Raw genomic sequence first — 21,113 nt, 5'->3', positions numbered from 1 at the left:
GATGAGTCTATAAAACCTTTACTATACATAAAGTATATGTTGCTGCTAAAAACTTAGCAATCATTACTTAAAGGGTAACTGTTGGACATGAGGTATAAAGCCTCCAGAGGAACCTGCCTGAAATCTGATTAACTGGCTCCAGTGATGTCACCCAGTTGCACTGTGGGTAATGTAGGCCCCAGGTTTTAAAATGCAGTCTACTCACTGTTTGACTTCACTTATTATTACCCATAATGCATCTCAGTCACTTAGTGACGACACTGCACTTTAACATATTGCATTCAGCTTCTTCTGGAGTCACAAAAGTCTTTATACTACTTTTTACACATATACAGTAGTACTCACCAAGGCCTGTCAACACAGTTAAATGTGTAAAAAGGGTGAAGGTACCCTTTAAGTACACTTTTGGACTTTTTTAAGTAAAAGATCTCAGTACTTCTTCACTCAATGACCGCAAGATCGCATTATGAACATGCCTTCATTCTTTAGTTCAGGACGTTATCCACAGAATTGACAGATAAACACAAATGGATCAAGGAACATGTTTCTCTCATTTTTCTTTTGGCTGTAATTTTTAAATAGTGCTCGAGTTTAGGTTGGATTCTTGGCTCAGAGTGATGTCATCTGGAGAATACCATCAGCTTGTAAAGGCAAAGATCCCTGGAATAGGAAGATACTGCTGACTTGGGAGCTGCACAGTATGGTTTTCAGTGGGTTATGTGAAACATGCATGGTGAACAGAATGAATAATAACACTGCTGCAATCGCTAGTAAAGTTTATTTGTTTCAGAAAAAGTAAAACAATAATTACAACAAAGAACCAAATTAACTTCAAAGAGCAGTAAAAATATAACAAATACAATATTAGATCAAGTGGAAGAACTAAGAGTGACTTCCAGCAGCCGAACACCAATGGCACTTCTGAGGCCTGTTTCACACGGCAGGATTTACATAGAAAGCTGGATTATACAGAACCACACCTGGTGAAGGACACGGAGCTGTTCCTGGTTCCACTCAGTGCAGTCCTACAGCTAACTCAGTGATCCCGGTTGGTGAGACAGGCCCCAGTTATCAGGAGACAGCACAACAGCCTGACTGAATGCAAACTGCATCATTAGAAGGGGAGGAAGAGTGAAAAGCTTGGTCCTGGAATCCAACAAAATAATGCTCAACTAATTTAGATTTTCCTTCAAACATTACAGCAACCACAAAATCAAAGTACAGCATGTTTACTACAAAAGAAAGAACAGAAAAGCTGATCACCTCTCCATTAACATGGCAAGTAAACGTCAAAGCAGCCACCCCACTAAAAAAAGAAAAGCTTAATTTTGTTTTGCAACTTGCACAAATAAATGTTCTGCCCTGCACGGTCACCAAAAAGCAACTGGAGAGTCAAAAGTGCACCACTACAATGAGGAATCTAGATACTCAACTGAGAAGAGCAAACTGAACTGAAATCGGTATCCTCAAGAGATGACAATAACTTCATAGATACAGACACATGACTCCCGAGATTTCAAAAAAACACAAAATAACAACAACCTTTTACTCATGTCTGTGAAGATGTCTATCCTTGTCGCAAAAACACTAAAGAAAATCCTTCTGTCTGAAATCACTGAGCACATTCATGTCACATCAGTAATGCAACTTAGAACAATGTAAGAAATTTACTATATTAGTCATTAACAACAGTATTTACAATACCTACTATGTTACTCTTTTAAACAGAGCAGAGCTTAATGTTACACAACTGGATATTTTGCATTATTTTTAATAGCCCATGGCAGATCAAACGTATCCCTGGATCTCTGTGTTCCTGACAAGAGAGACGGCCAATACCAGAGTTGTAAGTATGTATAATCTATACATGATAGATGGATACAGAGTGCCAATAACTGGTATCTAACATTGTTATCCTCAAAAGGCAAAAAGACAAAAGCTACAGTTACAGATAAATAGCTACAGTTTTGTTGTTTTTAACAAAAGCAAGTGAGAAACTGTACATAATATTAACAGTATTTTTATGGCAAGACCACTGAGGACTCTCTCCTCGACCTGCTCTCTTCGAAGTCACTATGCTGTACGATAGGACTTTGGTCCAACAAACCCAACAAGACTGTGTAAGATGCAGTACATTTCTTCATTGTCAAATAAGGTGTCAAAAGACTGGAAAGTGCGAAATGCAATTGCGCTGTAAAGTTACAAGTAGTTGGCTTGAAGAGGGGAACTGAAATGTACCAGTTTTCTAAAATATAGTCACAATGAATCCTGTAACTTCAGAGACTGATGATGTGGGTTGATATGATTCATTTGCTCTGATTATGTTGTCGTTCAGCTACTGTATCACAGGGCTGTAGCCCATTTTTGTTACTGGTTCAAAGCATCAGAAAAAAAAGGCAAAGAAATGTAATGAAATCTTGTGTTTCTAAAGATGAAATAGAAGAGATTTGGGTTTTACGCGCATGTAGGCGATGATACAATAGTTGCATGCAGAGGCACTGAGTTGAAAGAGTTTGTAGGCCTATATTCTCTGGGCATGCTTACATTTCAATCGAAATCAGCTTTTTTCTACAATACAAAATTAGTACAGAGCTTCCATAGTTGGCATTCACTTTTTTCATACAGTTGCATCACCAAATATACTGTAACAATCCATTCATTTACAGTATATACATATATACTATACTTCACATAATATATATGTTGTGAACGTTCCATGCAGCATATGAAACCCTCCTTGAATATTATCATTGTATGGAAATAAGGGGTTCAACGAATAACTAGCTGTTGTCATATATTTGTTTCTCCTATAGGGTTTTATGGTCACTTGCAGTACAAACCCCGCAGAACTAATGGTCACTGCAGGGGATGTTCCCATTTTGAAATCATTTTTGTGTGCCCGCCAAAGCACTGGCTCAGGATTACCAACCAGCAATGGCAAAGCAAAGGTGTCAGCACTTTTGCAAATGCTATGCAGCTAACAAAGCACACACTCAAGTCAGCTTGATGCATGTGCCCTTCACCTCGAATCAAGCCTCATCGCCTCCACTGTGCACAAAGATCAGTCAGTGCTTCAGCGCCCCCGCCCACCCCAGAAATGGCCTTGTTCCTGCATATGACATTAAAGTGATTTGCTGATTTGATAAAATTGGATCACGTTCATGTCACATGAGATTTCCAGCATTATTGTCAGGCAACATTTTATTTCATTTTTTTTGTGTGTGTGTTGTTTTTCATTATACTGACCTCTCAGTCAACTTGAGCAAGATATATGCAGTAATAAACTTCAAAAAATTCTATTTTAGAGTCATCAAACTGTCATGCTAAAACCGCAAGAGCAGATATGACAACAGCTTAACCTACAACACTAATATGCAAATCATCCAAGGTGTCTGATGTGTAAACATTGCAAGGGTTAAGTAGACTGGTATTGTACATACAATAGTTGCTGTATTGTAATATCTGTGGAGGTATAAAATGTGGCTGTTTGGCAATAAGCAGGGAGAGAAAGGTACAGTAATATCCCTGCCTTTGGAGTGTGAGTCAGGTAGAATCGGGTAGACCTGAGGTGTAAACGCTCTATGATTGTACTGATCTTGCATCTGTTATTTAATTGGATTGGGGATGGAAAAGGATGGACACAATCTGATCCGCAGGCCTACTTGAATGGCCCAGAAAAACAGCTTCCAAGCGAGTCTATTATGAAGGTACTGGCTGTCTTTCTGGTGTGTGTTAAACTAGATTCATCAGGTCTAATGTGCTACTCTAAATGGTGTCATTGATTTTATTTCTAATTTAATACATCCAGCCACTTTTACGGGTTGAAAAATTGACAGTATTCATCAGTCATTCATTTGCGCACATTGTCAAAACTAATAAGCACCACCGGCTCTGTGGTGCTAAGGCAGCTACTTCATAGTTTAATAGCTTTAAAGCAATCAGCTTGTCTGATTGAAGAAAACATCACTAAGGAAACACTAAGAATAATTTATTCATATAACATGAGACACTGCCACTCAACAAAAATAATTACGGATGCTCTTTGTTCTGATTAGACATCACAGGTGGTTGTTAGAATAGATAAGAGATGCCGCTGGCTACACTCACAGGAAGAGGAAACCAGCCACATAAGGGTGGCTATGCCTACAGCTGCCTGAATGGTGTTAATGACACTGATGAAGGCTCGTAGAGTGATTGTTGTGTGTCCAGGATTATGGCAAATCATAGGATATGGCTAGAGAACTTGAACGTCTGGGCACTGGTGTCTGGAGGTTAGGCTAGTCATGTTGGGCTACTAAGACAATAGGGTTAGGGGAATAAGTAAAGCAAGGCATAGGGGAAGACATCCCGAGGTCCCTCTACTGCTCATCCATCTCAGTAAGATCAGAGTTGGAAGATGGTGGTGTGGCTGACTGGAGGTGGTTTGAAACAGGTAGTGGGCTCAGGTTAGAGCCCTGGGGGACGCCACTGGGCTCAGGGTCAGGGAGGGTCAGGGTTTCAGGTGCAGACTTTTTGCGGGGTCGGTCCTTGGGGACAGAGAGGGACTCAGGCGCATCAGTGCACATGGGGGTGGAGGGGGCGCTGGCAGGGCCGGTGAGGGCACAGGAGGACAGGGGCGTCTCGCTGATGGAGATCGACGGAGGAAACATCCCGATCTTCTGGTTGGTAGCCTCCTGGATGGCGCGCTCAAACTCTCTCACCTCATCCATGGTCATGTCTGGATTAGAAAAGGACCAGTTGATACCAGTGAGTGGGAGAATTGGAAAGTAGAAATGTATTTACATTTTGTAGACAACATGTAGTTTTTAAAGGGTAAGTAAACCAATTTTACACATTAAACTGTTATTATAGGTCTTGGGGAGTACTGCTGCATATGTGAGAAAAACATATAAATTGCCCCCAGTGATGTCAGTCAGGGGCTCAGTTGCACTGTGGGTAATTTAGGCACCATGTTCTAATTATTATTAGAGCAGAAAAACACACATCAAGATTCACAAAACAAAAACAAGTATTGTTTTGTTTTTTTTTCCTCAGCTCATACTGTCTTATTTTAATTACCAACATGTTTCTAGTGTTCATTTGTGTTGCTTTAGGTTTCCTAGATACCTTTCCAAGCCTTTGAGGAATTTAAGCAGACATGATCAATTATATTTTTCACACGTTTAACAGTTCACATGTGCATCGTTTCACTCAATGTAGGACAGAATGAGTGGATGTATCTGAAAAGTTATATGCAACTGTGAAAAGTTCATTCACAGGTAGCAATGGTTCAAATATGAGACAGAGAAGGGACAATGGACTGAAGAAACAATGAAAAAGACACATACGCTTGCTTTGTCATGGATCTCTATGTCATCCAGGGAAGGGTTTGTTGTGGAATGCTCTTGCTGCTCATGGCAATTTACGACTTTAATGTTGGTTTTCTCATGCATTTGTCTCTCGTAATCCCGCACATCATCCAAAGTCATATCTGGAAGAAGGGGGGAGGGATGGAACCAGAGATGTTGGTAAATCCTCCATAATGGCACTCCAGTTGACGGAAAGGTGAAGAAGGGGAAGGGTTAGGTGCCAAAGGTGCACTCCTTGGGTGAGCATAGTGTTTTTAGCTGATGATTACAGCTTTTTAAGGTTAAAAGCTTTAGAGGTCACAGTGCTAGCTTCCCATGACCCAGAGAGTTTAAAGGAGACAGCCAGACAAATCTGAGCCACACAAGGAATAAGGGAGGAAAGGAAGTGTGAGGTCAAAAAAGTTTCAAGATAAGGAAAAAGCCAGAATAATCCACACAAAAACAAAAGGTTGTGGATCATTGGAAGCACAGGAAAGCAACACCTAGAAAGGATTCACTTCTCTGGGCAGACTCATGTCACACTGAGGGAGTATTTCAAGCATCTGAGTCGTAGGGAGTTGTGGTATAAAGGTTAGTGGTTATAGCGGAGAGGAGGGGAACATGTTTCATGGCAAAGATAACAGGCTTGTTACCTTTATGCCCTGCAGCTATGGAAAAAGCTGAGAGTGAGCAAATGTGTTGCAGCCCCTTATGGCTGCAAACAGGGCTGCCTCTCACGCAGCCAGACACGCAGACAAACGGACAGAGGCAGCTTTCATGTTTCACTAAGTGCATTATTCTTCACCGAGGTACATTTCTAATTATATCTCCATGGAATTGCAGCCAATTTGTTAATTAGGTTTATACCCATACAATCAGGTAGGTCTGGTAAATATGGAAAACAGTGCCAAATAAATGTAAAATGATTAAAAGTACTGCAACATTTATACAACAAACTCATGAATTTACTTCAACATGAAACATGAAAGAGTTTGGTTTAAGAGTTATTAGTCTCGTGCAGGTTTTATTTGAAACAAACACTGACCAAGTCTGGGCACAACCGGACAGTGTTTGTTATTTGTGCGTTAGTGGCGATACCAAGATACCATGCTGCAGGAGAATGAGCAGGACTGGCAGTGACAGGGTTAGATGCAGGTTGAGTGATTGTTCATGCACACTGAATTGTAAATAAAGAGTTATCACACAGTGATTTATATCACAACAGTGTGTACATTTCAAGGGATAATCAGTTATAAAACATAACAGTTCAAGAACAGATAGAAATCTTCCTTGGAGGTTCAAATTTTCATTAATTTACAATACACAACAATGACAAAGAAAAAAATTGTTTCGTTGTACGATTACAATTAATATGTTATATATGTATTTAAATAAGAAAAGTGAATGCATTTGTGTAGGTAATATATTAATTGAAATTTGTTGTTAGTGAATAGTTGATAACTGAAAGGTTGAAATATGCCAATGGCTGTAAATTAGCTGGAGTATGTAGACAGCATGACTGTAGAAAAACTTACCAATCCACTCATCCACCCAGGCAAATGCCTGTCGATGTCCCAGCAGCAGCACATCCCGAACCACCTATAACACAATAAGACAGTCAGAAAATGAATGCAGTTTTTTTTTAAGTCATTGTATGCTACTATACAAGATTCAACGTATAGGACAACAGACCAAGAACAATGGCCCAAGAAAGTAACTTAGCCAAGCAAAGAAGGATATATGTAAACATGCATTACTGCAACTTAAAACCAAGGTCCATCTATGGCTGAAGGAAAAGATCTAACATCTTTTTGTTACCTTGTGTACAAACTGCTCCACACGGGTCTGCAGACCCCACACCTCGAACTTGACAGTGACCAGTTTGTACGAGCACATGATGGGATCCTGGGTGTCCCTCCAGCCCTCCTGAAGAATCCCCCGTGACGTCTTGTCTGACTTGAAATATCTCAAGTCCTGCAACAGTGGGGAATGAACACACACACACACACACACACACACACACACACACACACACACACACACACACACACACACACACACACACAAAATTAATATTACAATAATTAACCCAAACCTTAAGGCATCGTTGTTTCTGCATCCCAGTGGAGAAACAACTCCCCAGTGGAGAGAAGTATTGGAGAGCCTAAAATTAGATGCATCACTGAATTCTAATATTAAGTACAATTTGAATTAACCCCTCTGGTCCTTAGAGAACCTCTATTCAGACTCATTAGAGTTGAGGCAATCTGTTATCAGGCCGCTCTGAAGACAATTACCAGCTCTCACATTTCACAGACTCAGAAGTGCAGCTGACACACAAGTGGGACTGAGGTCTCAAGTCCCCAAAATTTGTATTAGACAGAGTGCTTGGGCTTCAATAACAAATCTAACAGATATTAATAAACATATTAAGTATGGTGTTGTCTTTCCTGAGAAGATCCCCACAGGGCTATTAAAAAAAAAACAATTCAAACACAAGGATCACAACATGTCACACTGAAATCATACAGTTTCTTCTAAATCACATTGTTGTACTACTGTGTCCTCCAGGCTCAACACTGCATTGACACCCCTGCAGTGGTGTTAATTCCCAGTAGCCACGAGTGCACACACACACACACACACACACACACACACACACACACACACACAAGCTCACCTCAGACTCTTTATAGTAGCGCTCTGGGATCTCATCGTAGGCGATGTCGACGAAACACACCTCCCTCTCCTGATCCTTCAGCTCGCTGTCGAAAATCTAAAAAACAGAACAGAGCGGTTTGCCAGCGTGAACTGTAGCCTCTGCCTGACAATCCTCACAGATATAAATACACCTCAGCAAAGTGTCTTTTCCAGGTTACATCATGCCTGCCTTACTGCTTGACTCAAAGGCTGGAAATTATTCATACTGTTACTAATGCTCGACAGTGTGTCTTGTCACGCTCTGTCCCCTCATCATTCAGTCAAACACTGGAAACACGTACTGTAGTTGCTTACACAGCCATAAGGGGGTGCTCTCTGCACACTTCTCCTACTTGTTACTGTGTCAAATGACACTGCACTGTGTGATGTGATCAGAGCTGCTTGCACAAAGAGTGAGTGCCACTTTCTAATTTGTTATTAGTCCTATTGTTTCATCAGTTCTAATGCTGCTGGGTGTATGGAACTGTAATTTTAGATTTTGGACATCACAATATCAAGATGTTGCATATGCGTTGTCTTCTCCTGGGTTTAAAGGCTGAATCAGGAGAAGAAGGAAGCAGAAGAAAGCAGGAAGAAGATGAAGAAGCAGAAATTTCAATAGTCCTCTCTACAGTATTGTTGCAATATCGATATCATCACTCACTACCAGGATTTTTTAAGGGCTTTTGAGGAGATTTCAAAATATCGACATGTATGCCTTCGAAAGTGAGGATAGAGGCCACAGGCTTCATTTAATGAATTTTGTAACTTCAACTTAACTAAAGGCAGACTTCTAAAATATCTAAATTAATGAAATCAAATCATCAGAAACAGACGAAGATACACCATAACCTTCCCTTATTTATCTTGTTTTCAATAATTGGCTCCTATTAAAGTTGGAGGAAAAGTGTTCAATGAAAAGTGCAGGTCTAGTGTACTGTCACACTATGTGAGTATTGAATAATAAGTACTGAATGTCAATCTTTGTCATTTGAAAAATAAGAACATTTGTTATCCACAATTTATTCACATCAAATTTACACTGTATCCCTTTTCATTTTTTTTTTCCTATGAACATACACGTGTGTAAACTCCTGTTAGCAGAGTGACAGTTTAGAGTCCAGAAAACTTCTAGACCTCCAATCCATGTGTCCTCTATTCACCTGCCTATCCACCCATATTCCCCCTTCCTCTATATGTATGTTGTTGCTATCCAACAAGAGCCATCCAAGCCCCAGTCACCCATTCTCTCCTTTTTTGTCACTTAGTAATTTTAGGTGCAGGAGTCGTTCTATAAGAGGTAGCCAAGGATGTTCCGCATTATAAATATACACATTTTCACAACAATATTCTATGAACATGTTGGCTAACGCAGCTTCTGTTTTCATTATTTCGATCTTTATCAGTCATGCTGTTCCATCTGTGTTAACATGATCTTTATCTCCCCCTCCGATATCCGTACATCACTCGTTTACATCCTCCCTCTTCACTCTCATTCGATCTTTATTCCCCCTCCTCCCCTACGACGGGGCATTCTGTCATTTACAGTGAGGATGAGCACTGCTGGCACAATAAGGGTGACATGTCAGCATGCGTGAGTGCAACCAAGCACCAGGAATGGTGACCGGTATGAAGACAGAGGGAGAGGTGGATGAGAGACGCAACTGAGGGGGGTAAACGCTGAAAAAGGAGATGGTGCTGGAGTAAGGGGGGCGAGCCAGAGTCAAGGGGGAGGGCAGTGGAGATGCATGCAGATAAGGATGGAGGAGGTAGGGAGAGGAGGAAACATGGATTTGCGTGATCTGATATGAGAATGAAAAGGAAACATTTCTTCAACGAACACGTATACATTATGAAACAAAACGTAAAAACATAAGTGTACTAGTCTTGAAGAGTTGTTGCTCAAGTATCAAACCAAAACTCTATGATATCTCCTCATTCAATGCTATGTGCCAATATTATGCACTGTTCTACTGTAGATGCCAGTATTTGCTGATACACTTCATTAGTTTTCTAGTGTAAACACACAACAAACTCAAGACAAAGACAGACATTATGCAGTATTCTCCATCCAAAGAAGGGCATTTGTCCTAAATTACTCGGCAGCCAGACTGGAAAAATAAAGGGAAAAAGCCCCTGGAGCCTGTTGCTTAGCATGCCGTCTCCTTATTTTTCTCCTCGGCCTCATCAGCAGCGCCATTCTCAGCTTTGTATCATACATATTCTCAATTAGAAAGTGTCTATCTTAGCGAGAGTGGCGTTAGAAATATGCCGCTTATTCATAACAAAGCTTTGTATATCAGCAGAGGGGCATTTCTATTCACGCGGGCGAAGGATGTATAAGCTTGTTGGCCGTCAGCTGTGTTTTTTTACGGTGTGTTCAAGTGCATCTTTGCAGCCAATTTCATGGACATTCTTATTGGATGTAATTGTACCTCAGTGTTCACTGGTTTTATGGTGCATAAATGTGTCCAAACTGGGCGCAGCTTGAATGCAGACGACACATAGATGTAGACTGATGAGTCTGTAAGTAGCTTCATCAAAAACTGACAGACTGTGTCATCACATGTGAACAGTTAGAGAAAAAAAAAAAAAAAAACAAAGACTGAAACATGCATTTTCTCATTCTGCCTGCTGTGTAGTTCAGGCCTCCTTGGAGAGATTACAAGAGCAACATCAGCCTCACACCAAACGTTAAAGCTAAGTGTGAGTGTGTGTGTGTGTGTGTGTGTGTGTGTGTGTGTGAGTGTGTGTGTGTGTGTGTGTGTGTGCGTGTTTGTGTGAGTGACTGTGTGAGCGCACGTGTATGTGTGTGTCTGACATGGACTATGGAATTCTGCATGTCATGCAATGTTACTGCAACCTCCGTTCAATGCATGTCAATTCACACACCCACTCATTTCCTGTTCACCCAACCATGATGTTCCTCACTTGCACCATTCCTTCCTTCCTTTCTTCTTTCCTTCCTTCCTTACTTCCTTGCTTGCTTTTCCTTTCTCCTTCCATTTCTGAGTCTTTTCCACTCACCAAGTCCTTCTTTGGTCTTCCCACACACAGTCGTAAGACACCCACAGTTGCCATATGTGTGTTATATCATCAGTAGCCACACATGGGAAAACACAATACTTGATCAGATAGCATATTGTTATATAAAGTGTTCAAAACAAAGCAGCGCACAGCTGCATTCATATTATTTCACAGCATCCTTTATTGCAAAACCCCCTCACAGACTCATGAAGTGGTTATACAATGTCATAAAACATGCAGAGCTTCTTGTTTGTTTGCCCTGTAGATGTTACACAAAGTAGTGCAGCTGTATCATTGAATCATTGACTGGAGTGTGTGCATGCAGACGCTGACGTGCCGCTCTTATATCTCTGAATCTCTACTCACATGCACGAGCATCCCAAACTGTCTAAGATGTAAACACAGAAACACAAATGCATGTTTATGTAGAGGAACCGTGATTTGTTTCAGCTTTTACCATGACTGCAGGCTAGATTTCATTAAAAAGTTCCTAATCTATTGCCTTCTCTTGTCACACCAAAGATGCATCAATCTAAAAGATCAGTGCGTGTTTAATGAACCGACAGTCCACCCATTTCTGTCTCCTTACTTTCCTTTATGAGTGCACGCATAAACTAGTCTGTCAACAAGAGATTAGAGTCAAGTTGGGGGTCATTCCTCCCTTATACAATCACCAAATCGCTGACAATCTGAAGAAAAATATGAAGACACACTAAAATTAACCTGCTTGCTGCCCATCATGATATATTACAGGCTATTTGTCTGTTGCACACTGCCCCTACCATTCCTCTTCCTCACTGTCCAGGCAGTGGCAGCGTTTCATTTGATGACTAATGCCCCTATAAACTGGAGAGTGGAGGGAAATATAGAGAGAAAGAAAGTGAGCAGGCCAACAGCCCAAATGAAATTAGCTGTCCAACAAGTGAAGCCGTTTTTTTGGCAGACTCCCAAGGCGCATTGTATAGTTGGCATTATGATACAACAGGAGGGTCTGCGAGTTGCCAAATCTGTCCGGATGGTTTTACTCATTCAGCCGTCGCAGAGGTCTTGTTTTCAACCATATGTCTGCTATCAGATAATTGTGTTTTAAATAGGCCTATTTCGCTGTGAAGATTGGCATATAAGAATGACAGAAGACAGGCCGAGTTAACATAATGTCAGAGATTAGTATTGGAGTCAGAGCCCGACTGATTAATTGACCTGGCTTCGTACAGAAACATCAGTGTTGGAGTCTATGTTAACCAAGAAACTGCACTTAAGGGCATTATTTCAAAAGGAGCTCTATGAGCACTTCCTGTTTTCTCTATGAGCACTATCCTCATTTGTCCAAGTGTGACATAAAGAAACAAAAAACAAAACATCAGCTTCACAGGCATCCATCCTTACTCGTGGATGTACAGACATGTCACACCAGGGGATACTCACATTGTCATTGCACCCTTTGTTGTCCTCATATTTTGTCTCTATGTGGATGGAGAACTTGGGCAGGAATGAGCACTGTGGGGGGAAAAAGACACGAAAGAATAAAACAAAAAGCAAGCTGTCAATGTTGTCTAACTGCTTTTAATATAGAAGTGGTGAACAGTCCATTCTGCAGAAATTAAACACTACTTACATCTGGTGATAATTCAGACTAGGTTTCTGGGTTTGCATGTACATCTGTGCTGTGTGGTACTTTATGGTGCACAGCTGTAAAAAATGGACCGGCTTCTTTCACATTGACGTTATGCGTCAAAGTACTTTTAATGCATTAACACTGGCTGTCATAGATTCTGTTGGAACTTTCTGTCCCTCTCATTCTTTGTTCTTCCTCACTGTATAGAATGGCACTGGCAATAGCCAAGACAATTCTTAAGGCTTTTGTGATGGTTTTCTTTTTTTTTTCTTTTTTATAAATATCTTGGCATGGGTGTTTTTAAACTGACTCATGTATAAACACAAATCTCCCCTGCACATAAAAAGAGACAATTTCAAGCATTTTGTCATCACAGTGTTGTTGTCTTTCCCCTCCTTTCCCCGCACCCCAAAGTGCCATGACTCATGTATTCGACATTTCTCACTCCGCGCGACAAAAGCCCTGTAGCTGAGCCTAATCGGATGCATGTGTGTCGACAAAATGTGTCAGCTAATTCTGCCAAGGCTTCAAGTGTTTTCAAGGGTTAATCACAGGTCACACAGGCAGTTCGGCTTATTAGCAAAGACAAGCTTGACTGTGTGTGTGTGTGTGTGTGTGTGTGTGTGTGTGTGTGTGTGTGTGTGTGTGTGTGTGTGTGTGTGTGTGTGTGTGTGTGTGTGTGTGTGTGTGTGTGTGAGACTGGGGAAGAAAGTGGTTTAGGTCATTGTTAAAGCACTGTTGGGGTTAGGTTAGTAGAAGTAGTAAGGGTTTGGGTCTAAATAGTATCCAGGAAATTAATGCAAGTCTAAGACAGTCCTCCTGAAGTGAAATACTACTTCTACTAATAATTTTGGCATAAACACCAACCATGTAAGGGTGAGGAGTTCTCTGTGGGGACAAGAGACCAGTCATCATAGCTACAAGACAATTTCTGAGGTCCTGAGCACCTTAAAGTAACAACTTCAGAATCATGTTGATGGTACAGTGTCTTATAACAGGGTGAATGGTGTCCTTGTCTCTGCCACTCTGCCCCTCAGTCACTTGTTTCTAAACTGTGCAACTTCAGTGAGAGGGTAGAATCACAGCCTACATGTTTACCTCAACATACAAGTTTGCAACACATAACATTGTAGTGATTTAATATGTTTAGTTTGTAGTACATTATGTCTGACAAATTGTTACAGACCTGGGATTTGGGTGGAAGTTAATGTAAAATCCTAACACAGATGGATGCACAAATCTGTGTGTGTGTGTGTGCATGTGTGTGTGTGTGTGTGTGTGTGTGTGTGTGTGTGTGTGTGTGTGTGTGTGTGTGTGTGTGTGTGTGTGTGTGTGTGTGTGTGTGTGTGTGTGTGTGTGTGTGTGTTGTAGGGGTAAATTAAGTGTGATCACAGCAGAAATTGAAGATGCAGGTGTTGTCACTAACAAACCTAATCCCTTTGTGAAATATTATGTAATGGCAACATATGCGAGCTGCATCTCAAAAAGCAGCAAAAAGCAAACTGCACAATTCACTCCTGTACACAGATATTACAGGTTCTAAACAGGGAACCACAGATGCTTTATAATGTGCATTTTAGCATTTTTGTACTTTTTATCAAGCTGTGAGATGCTTGAAATAAAAGACAGGTTTACTATGAAGCCTTGCTTTTACGTTGGCTTAAATAGAAGGTCGCCGTTGCTTCAGGCTGGACACCATGAACTGGACCGACAGAGAGAGGCAGAACAATGAAAGAGGGACTCTCTTGAAATATGCACAGAGGCTACTTACTGTATATTCTGCAGGCCATGGCAGGGGATGACACAGACATCAGGTCAGAGCAGAGACAGAGCACAAGAGAATCACAGTGAGTCAGAGACCATCCTCAAATGTCCCACAGCATGAAAAGAAATGAGAGGAGGCCACAATGTAGAACTGTCACAAATCCTCAGCGACTTTCCGCTAATTTTTCTCTGATTTGGTTTTTCCTTTTATCTGCATTCTTAAGACTTGTAACACTTCCCCCTTGGATCAGGATCGTTAAAAACACCACGGCAATATGTTCTGGACTACCGCGGCTCTGATCGTCGCACTCCTCCTGACTACCGGTTGCGTGTGAAGTCTGTGATTTACATGGTTAAGCTTGTTCCACTGCTGCTCTCATTCTTAATCTGTGTGGGAACGTGTCCAGTGCATGATGTACACGTTGGCATATACTGTTTACAATAACATGTTGATGCTTTTTCGCTGTGTCTTACTGACACAGTGACAAAGTGATGGCTGCTGTGGTGTGACTGATGTTGTGTGTCTGCATTAGGGCCAATGTAGTCTGTCCCTGCTGTCAATACCTTTCAGAGTCTAAAGTTACTTTATTGATCAATGTTGCAGAGTCCTCCTTTCTCTTTTGTTATCAGGTCACTGATTGCTCACATTGCATTTAAGTGTGGCCTAGAATGCACGTATTTCCAGTGTTTCACATGTTCTTCTGAGATGGCACATGGAGAGGCTGAAAACCAAGCACTGGAGCTTCCTGAATTATACAAGACATGTGTAAAGTTGCACAGAGACCTTGGTGGAAAAGCTCTTATCTGGAGGTGTGTTTAAAGTTTTTGTGCCTCATGTGACTGGTGTGCTTGACTACTCCAGCCTGACTGTAGCCATTATAGCTCTATTTTAACAATAGTCAAGTATTAGGGAGACCATGTTAAAGGTGCAATTTGTAAGATTTTTTGTAACAGTTTTGACATTATGATGTCTATGTATTGTGTTGTAGAGATATCATGGGAAACCAGGCTAGCTCTACAACACAATACATCCCTGGTTCTCTGAAATCCCAGTCTGGACCCTTAGCTGCAAGGCTAACTGAGCTAACTAGCAAACAGCAGCTACAATTTGCAGCAGTTAGCAGTTCTTCGCGTTAATGCTCATTAATGCTATTTCTTACATATGACACCTTTAAAGTAAGGCTGTTTTTGTTAGAGAAGCTAAACTGATTTGAGAGGTCGTTTTGTGGTACCGGTCATAAAAAGTAAAAAGTTGCATGCGACCTAGTGAACACACATGCTCACCTGTTACGGTGTAAGGGTAGTAGTTCCATGCTTTCTCTGTCACGTAGAAGATTTTCGGAACCACTGCTCGAGCCCAGCTGGGCAATTTACTGCAGAGAGACATCGAGACAGAAAGAGACATATTAGGAGAGAGACTGTGAGAACATATCAGGAAAGCGGGGACTGGGCTGAAATTGCTTTTCTGTTATCACGGCAATCTTCCAAAATGTTCCACTTCTTAAAGGAATGTCTTCTCAAAGGATAGACGGATGGTGTGAAAACAAAATGCTTCCAGAAGATTTAATTCATGGGAAATCAAACACAAACAGATTATACAACACGATACACAAGCCTCATAATGCTATGTTTTGAGATTGTATTGAATGTGATTTATCCAGAACATTTTAGCTGAAAGCTCTGCTCTCTTTTTAGTAAGACCCTGCTCACATTCACACAGTTACAAGCATTCAGACCTGCAAACTGCTCACTCCAATAACAGTCTGATCTGCTGACCACTGAGCAGCTCAAGGGCACCTCTAAGGCAGTAATGAGTCAGAGGGAGTCCCTATCAATTTGAGGAGTCGCTGCTTTTCTTTGTCACTCCATAGGGCCTATATCATAGTAAAATAAACATCTTTGTTCAAGAAATCCCCTCATGACGAGCATTTCACTGTTTCACTGTTTTTGACTACTGCGAACAATATTCAAGAGAGTCGGACTAATCATGAAACACTGCCCATGTACATAGCTCGGAGCAAATACTGAAAACAGAGGGAAAATACAGTACATCTATCTGAAAGATAACCAAATCTGCCAACAGCTCCTCTAAAACTTGCAAATGACCACATTATATCTCCTTTGTTTAATCTGTCTCAAAGTGTAAAAACAAAACATTATGGTTTTACTGGAGGATTATGGGCTGGACTATTTCTGGACTGGGCGATGTCCATTGTTGTTCCAACCTAATTCAGATGAAAACACTCCCCATTCCATATGACAAAAGCCTTTGACTGCTTCATTCCCATGTAATGGAAACTGCCATCACACTGATCCTGCAAAATATGACAGCTGAGGGAGTCGGAAAATCATGACAATTAGCTCCCTAGCATGTTCTTTCCTCACTGTGGAAGGCAGCCAGTTCCCTAGGCTTTGGTAATGTTTACTTATTGGCATGATAGACTCTGACGGGACGTAATTCAGTGTATGAATTTACGCAGTTGTGGAGGCTTCAGTCATAAATAAGTGGGCATGCTTTCATCTAAAGGGTGATGGACAAACCTGGCTTGGCACAGTAAGTTCCTGAGAGCTAAAACCAGCCATTAAGGCTTTTCTCAATGGAAGAGACTGCTGACTGACTTCAGTAAGAGTTGGCGTTACCAATGGGCTCCGCTGGTAGAAGCACTCACATACTGTTGATCTGATTGGTTGAAGTGGTTCGTACAATCATCTGCCATATAGTTTTTTTTTTTTTAAAGTGCCTGAACTTTTTTAAAAAAAAAGTTTTGAGCGGCTTCTTTCCTGATTTTTTTTCCTGAGTTTTGTGAAACAGACCATCTGGTGCTTCGGGTCAGGTGCTGGTTTTGGAAAGAGGACAGGTATGCTGTCTTTACGTCTCAACTAACCAGTTGCAGTTAGTAGCTTCATATTTACCATACAGGCATGACAGTGGTATAAATCTTCTCAAACTCTTAGCAAGAAAGTGAAGCAGCGTAATTCCTAAAATGTCAAACTTTGCATTTGAATCCCTTCTGGCAGCCGGGACATCATCTACCATGTGTTCCCTGTTCAAAGAGGTACAGTACACTGCCAACATGTAGACTCCGGGGGACTTTGTGTGTGACTATTCATGCTTGACATTCCCCGATTTTGAACCATGAACTCTGCTAAGACTATAATTGAGGCTGCGTTCAGAACTTTTATTATGAGATGTGTCAAACACAAAAGTGAACATGCTTTTATGTAGCCTGCCTTCATTTCTACCGAATTTGATTGACATGGAGAACAATTTCTTAAGGAAGACAAAAATGGCGCCCACTGCATCGTGACGGCTGTGAATAAAAACAGCCTTCGATGGTCACATTGTGTGAACATTGGCAGGCTTTTTCTCTCTCTCTCTCTCTCTCTCTCTCTCTCTCTCTCTCTCTCTCTCTCTCTCTCTCTCTCTCTCCCAACAAAAGAGACTGACACTCCTCCCACACCCCCATCTGTTGATTTCTCCCATTCCCTCCATGTTCTTTTAAAGATATTTGCCAATAGCATGCTGGGACGGGGGCCCACATTTCAAAACGTGCAAGCGTGGTGGGTTGCCACTTGGAGTTTTCACACCAACGCCTGTATTCGTATTTAGAAAAGGAGGAAAAAAACACCCTAGTTCAGTTGAACACGTCAAAGGAAAGGAAACACTTTATTCATAAAATCAACCAACCCCTCTGCACTCTTAATGAAGGTTATTGACAGAACGAGCATGGACTCGATGTTCAGGTCGAATGGGATTGGGCCAAATAGTGAAGTACAGCACGAGGCAGATTGAGAGGGTAATGGGGCGGTTGAGGCGTGACAGAACGAGCCCAGATTGACTTCCCTGCTGCTGAAGCAGAGCTGAAATGTATCGCTGCTGCAGAACCAGATGAATGGTAAAATCCTTACTGTAACATTATCTATCTTGATTGTTCATTACTCGATATAAATATATTTGTTTAATCTACAACATTTTGTTTATCGAGAAATCGCTCAGAGTTTTGTTTACTGTCGTCTTCCATTTCTCTGCTCATGTGTGTCCTCTCTTTTTTCATTCAGTACTACAGTCACCAAGTACTACAGCACAGATGGATATGAACAGATTGTACGGGGCTGTCGTAGGTGATTATTCACATTAATGTCTTATGTTTTTGCATCCTGTCAGGCAAACAACTCTACAACAAATCACCTTTTGTGACAGGGCTCGAACATTACGTGGGAAACTGCAAACCTCTCCAGCGCAGCGATTCAAAGAAGTGGCAATTATGCATCGCCTCATGTTCATCCTGAGAAATCAACCTTTTTGGAGAAGCTAACACCAATGTACGCCTGTTAGAGATGCTAACACCAATGTTAGCCCATTAGAGAAGCTACTACTGATGTTCGCCTGTTGGAGAAGCTAACACCCTGCTGTAATGGCGTGAGCTTATCTAAGAAGCTGTCATGGATGACATTTTTTGGCTCAGAAACAAAAGCTACGTTTGAATAAGTGTGCAAAGACAATAAACCACAAAGCAACCTCCTCCATTTGTTTGCTATTCAGACCATGACTCCTTTACCGTCCAAACAAAGCCTTGAGCAAATGCAAAAAATGCCTTTTTCTGCAATTGCGGTATAGAGAGAGCAAATTGGATGAAAGTACCTGAATAGAAGCCTGACTTATCTCTGTTTGCTCCCTCTGCCTTCTTCCTCGGCTCTCCTCTGAAGAGCAGAGCTGTGCTGACTCAACATAATTAGTTCCTCGGCATTGCGAACGCTGACACAGGTATTTGTGCTCAAACAAATGGCCTACAGCATCTCTGTGCCTCCCTCTTTTTTCCCCTCCTTTGCCCTTATGTTTTGTTCCTTCCATCTCACAGTAATTTTCTTTTCTTCTTTCACATATACTCCACCCCATTCTTTGTCATCTGTCTGTGATTCATGTAGATGTAACAAAACTGGTTGTACATGCAGATGCATGTGTGAACACATGGATACAAAGGATCGCAGGAGGCAGTGAGATGCCTCAGTGTGAGGTGATAAATAACCATGATGGATAAGTAACTCAGACAAACTGACATGAAATTAATTTTAGGGCATGCGGGTGTATCTGTGTTCGCGCAAACCTTTACAGCCTTATCCAGTGACTGAATGTAATATTTGCCAATTGATATGCAGATATACTTCAATTGGCCACATATCAGAAAATGTAACGTTTATGTTATCTCAGTTAAGCTACTAAAATTAAGATACTTGGGATTTTTGGCATAGCAGAAACATGTTTTCTGAGGATACAAAAATGTCTTCTCTAAGGATAGGAATCTAAATATGACAAAACTATCGTAACTGAGGGCAGGATGGCATGAATAAAAAAAAAAGGAAGCACTGCTCTTCTTAGGTCTGTATGACAATGACGATGAAGATGAGGAACAATATGAACAATATAATATTATGACCCACAGCCTAACTGGAGGGGTAGCTGACACTGATGTTAGCCTGTTGGAGAAGCCTATCAGAATCCAGAGGGCTAATATCAAGATTTATGCCTCCTGATCATCAAGGCTGTATCAAATGCCCATCTTTTTGTCAGCAGTTCAGTTCACTGCTTCTGTAAATGGGAGACAGGAAAACACCTATCTTTTCTTAAACTGTTCAACCATGGTGCCTCATGTTGTCCAGTGACAACTTATCTCCTGTGGACCAGAGGATTCTGCTGATAAAAGACATATACACTGTCATGAACTGGCTACATAAATTAATGGCAAGTAATTTAGCTCATGTTTGGTTGAATGTAAGACTACTGAACACTCAGATTAAACACGTGTATAAAATGTGTGCCACTGACCTGTTGAGGTAGACTCGTTTCTCTGTGAACTGCCCTTGGCCGTGCTCCGGGTCCTCATACGGTTCATTCTGGACCACCTCCACCCCTTCCCCTCGATCACTCTGCTCATGGCTGTGTTTACTGATCATGTACAGCTGCCCAATCCGGTACTGGAAGACAAAACACAACAACGGGTTCACAAACTATCGTCTGACAATGGCCACTTTAGGAGACTTAACCTGGAAGCATTAGTACGGAGTGTAACAAGTTGGGGACAAAGTTAAGTCAAAGATTTACAGGTATGTTGACAGCAAGAATGCTCATAGATCAAGTGTCAAGTTGATTGCAGTTTCAAAACAACAATCTTTTAATGTGTACAAGTATCGAGTTACTGCCATCTCCATCAAAACTCAAAAGGTGACAATATATATAAAATATAAATATAAATATATAAATATAACCATCTAGTGTACACAGAATTGTAGCACAGTAAACCAATGGTGTGTTTTTTTGAGTTTCGCAATAATAAATGTACTAAACTATATTTTTGTAACATTTGGATACATGAAAAATCAACCCAATTCTCAAATGGGGGGAAAAAAATAGAGAATCACACACAGAGCAACACAAATTAATTCCGTTTAGTGACATTCATTACAAATGGATCTGAGGCAAATTTGTATGCAACTTGCACAGTTTCAGCTGAAGAAGTGAAACCCTGTCTCATTATCATAGAACATCTTCATCACACCAGTAGTGGATACTTTATTATCATGCACAATGATGACAGGAACAGGAGGCCGGTAATCACAGCACAAACACTGGTGATAATAAAAGAAACACCATGGACTTTAAATTAAAAAGGGTAATAGAACGC

General features: G+C 41.1%; 1 protein-coding gene across 4 annotated transcripts in view; it reads right to left on the bottom strand.

The window, feature by feature from the left end:
* Nucleotides 1–759: 759 nt before the first annotated feature.
* The window catches only part of LOC119022564 (cytoplasmic phosphatidylinositol transfer protein 1-like), a 75,696-nt gene continuing 55,342 nt past the window's right edge, over nt 760–21,113 (bottom strand). For 3 of the 4 annotated variants that reach the window (XM_037103564.1, XM_037103573.1, XM_037103555.1), the window contains 8 exons: nt 20,258–20,406; nt 15,718–15,806; nt 14,441–14,448; nt 12,480–12,551; nt 8,008–8,103; nt 7,146–7,301; nt 6,863–6,926; nt 760–4,717 (listed from right to left, as the gene is read on the bottom strand). In XM_037103564.1, the coding sequence (XP_036959459.1) occupies nt 4,359–4,717; nt 6,863–6,926; nt 7,146–7,301; nt 8,008–8,103; nt 12,480–12,551; nt 14,441–14,448; nt 15,718–15,806; nt 20,258–20,406 (993 nt within the window). In that variant the 3' untranslated portion in view covers nt 760–4,358. Of the gene's footprint in view, nt 4,718–5,327; nt 5,471–6,862; nt 6,927–7,145; nt 7,302–8,007; nt 8,104–12,479; nt 12,552–14,440; nt 14,449–15,717; nt 15,807–20,257; nt 20,407–21,113 lie in introns of all 4 variants that reach the window. The other variant, XM_037103584.1, reaches the window with a different exon arrangement.

Source organism: Acanthopagrus latus, chromosome 1 (genome assembly GCF_904848185.1).
Source record: "Acanthopagrus latus isolate v.2019 chromosome 1, fAcaLat1.1, whole genome shotgun sequence".
Classification (NCBI taxonomy): Eukaryota; Metazoa; Chordata; class Actinopteri; order Spariformes; family Sparidae; genus Acanthopagrus; species Acanthopagrus latus.
This window is presented reverse-complemented; position numbering and strand designations above follow the sequence as displayed.